At 37.7% G+C, this 2,710-nt stretch overlaps 1 protein-coding gene across 1 annotated transcript; it reads right to left on the bottom strand.

Moving 5' to 3' along the window:
* Positions 1-446: 446 nt before the first annotated feature.
* Positions 447-1,928, bottom strand: KCNA10 (potassium voltage-gated channel subfamily A member 10). Its single transcript, XM_069944876.1, has one exon. The coding sequence runs from the start codon at positions 1,926-1,928 to the stop codon at positions 447-449; it is 1,482 nt and encodes a 493-aa protein (XP_069800977.1).
* Between the last annotated feature and the right edge of the window lie 782 nt (positions 1,929-2,710).

Below are 2,710 nucleotides of genomic sequence, written 5' to 3'. Positions count from 1 at the left end.
CCTTGACCGATCAAAACTTTTGACATGTCTCTATGTCATGTCAAAAGTTTTTTGTAACAACAGGTACTGATCATCAATAAAATTTGCACAGAAAACATCTTGTAACATTTTAAACCAGGATTAAACTAAATTGTATAACTTGAAGGCCTGGGTTGCAATCTAACTAATATAACTACCATGTGCCATTTATTAAGTTGGTGTTGTTTTATTGGGGCAGAGAGGCCAAGTCCAAGTACTAGTATCCCCCATTCTATTAATAATTGTAAAAACTCTTTTATCAGCAATACAATACCATTTTTTTTCCTTGTAAAAAATACAATTAAAATTAAGCTTTTTGAAAAGTAACAATAACTTATATAAAAAATATTATTTATAATTATACATTCAATATATTTATAACTAGAGAGACATCAATACGGTAAAATTTATGGTTAAAAATACCAGTTTTAAGCTTTACCATTCTTGTCTGGAATACAAGATCCATTATTTTTCTTCAGAGAAGAACTACTTACTGACCGAGTTAAATTACTTAAACTAATTTTCTCTATTTCTGTAGGCAAAGTTTGACGCTCCTCATTTTCTGTTTCTCTGTGATAGAAGTAATTAAAATTTGATACAATAACTGGAACTGGAAGGGCAATAGTCAGCACTCCTGCAATAGCACAAAGGGTACCTACAACTTTACCCCCTAATGTGATTGGACACATATCTCCATATCCAACAGTTGTCATAGTCACTACAGCCCACCAGAAGCCATCCGGGATGCTGACAAATTGAGACTTAGGTTCATCAACCTCTGCAAAATATACTGCGCTAGAAAACAATATTACACCAATAAAAAGAAAAAATATTAGCAACCCCAATTCTCTCATGCTGGCTTTAAGGGTTTGTCCTAATATCTGAAGTCCCTTTGAATGTCTTGAAAGCTTGAAAATTCGGAACACTCTAACAAGTCGAACAATTCGTAAAATAGCTAGAGACATGTTTTGTTGTCCATTGAGCTCTGTTTGCCTCACAAGTTCTGTGAGAAGTGTTACAAAATATGGAATGATAGATACAATGTCAATTATATTCATAATATTTTGAAAGAACTCGGAAGAACTTGGGCAGACGATAAAGCGAACAGCAAGTTCAAATGAAAACCAAATGATACAGGTAGTCTCTACCAGAAAAAATGGATCTGTGAAGGTGTTAAAATATACAGCCTCCCGAGTAAAATTGCTTGAATATTTGAAGAGACCCTCTTCTCTAAATTCTGGTAATGTTTCCAAACAGAATATTAGTATGGAAATGACAATAACCAAAACAGAAACCAATGCCATGCCTCTTGCTGCACTTGAGCTCTCCGGGTATTCAAAGAGCAACCAGAATTGCCTATGGTAATCATTTGTTGGTAAGGGTATTTCAGGATCCTTTAGAAAGCCTTCATCATCTCGAAACTGATCCAAAGCTTCATCTCCAAGTTCATAGAAAATGATTTCATCTGCAAATACATCAATTGGTACATTTGCTGGACGTCTTATTTTTCCACCAGATTGGTAGTAATACAGAATTCCATCAAAACTAGGCCGATTTCTATCAAAAAAGTACTCATTCCTCATGGAATCGAAATAATGAATCCTTTTTTGAGGGTCTCCAAGGAGTGTCTCTGGAAATTCATTTAGAGTTTTAAGTTGGGTCTCATATCTGAGGCCTGCTATGTTGATAAATACTCTTTGGTTTCCTTCTTCTACTCTCATTTGTTCAGTAACTTCTTTAGAGAGTCTAGAAAGGTCAGTCTCGTGTAATGTTTCATTCAGGAGCAATTTCCAAGTTGTATTTGCAGGAATGGGACTTTCCTCTACAAGAGGTTTGGTGCCTTTCGAATCTACAGGACCAAGTGAAGAAGATTCTTCGGGGTTTGGCAGGGCCTTGAGAAGGGTATCCATGATGTAACCTTTGTTTTCAATTACTTTTTATTTGCTTTTCTAAAAAAGAAAAAAAAGAATATAACAAAAGTATTGAGTAGAATTGGATCTACCTATATTAGGGCTCAATGCAACTTCCAAACTAAAAGGAGCTATAAAGCAACACCCATAAAAGTTCATGAGGCTATACTGTACTTACTATTTATGAAGCAATGCTTTACTGGAGGTCATAATATTCACAGCATCTAAAAAAGCATATCATTTAAGACAGATTATCCCCTTAATACAGGGCCACATTGGAGCACCATACCACAGCAAAAAAAGTGACTATAGAGTGTATAGTAGGGATGGTCCGAACCGAGTTTGGTTCGGGTTCGTACGAACCTGAACTCTCGGTAATGATTCCCACTGTCTGCCCGCTCCGTGCAGTGGGCGGATCCAGCAGGAGGACCGCCTGGCTGTAGGCCATAGGCTGTATCCCAGTTTTCCAGGCGGTCCTCCCGCTGTATCCACCCGCTCCACGGAGCGGACAGACAGCGGGAATCTGATGCAGAGCGTTCGGGTCCATACAAACCCGAACCTTGGAGGGTTCGGACCATCCCTAGTGTATAGTAAAGAGAGATAAGGCTCGGCACTACTTAGACTCCCGTATACCTGGCTAGGCTAAATATCCAAAAATACAATCATGGGTGTATTTCAATGAAAGTGACTATAGACCCTATTACACTGAATGATTATCACCCTTATTCGGCCTGTTACCGAGTGTTGCACTGTCATTTAGTGTTTAATAGCACATGTTGAAA

Source organism: Dendropsophus ebraccatus, chromosome 11 (genome assembly GCF_027789765.1).
Source record: "Dendropsophus ebraccatus isolate aDenEbr1 chromosome 11, aDenEbr1.pat, whole genome shotgun sequence".
Classification (NCBI taxonomy): domain Eukaryota; kingdom Metazoa; phylum Chordata; class Amphibia; order Anura; family Hylidae; genus Dendropsophus; species Dendropsophus ebraccatus.
Note: the sequence above shows the minus strand (reverse complement) of the source record. Positions and strands in the feature narration are given on the sequence as shown.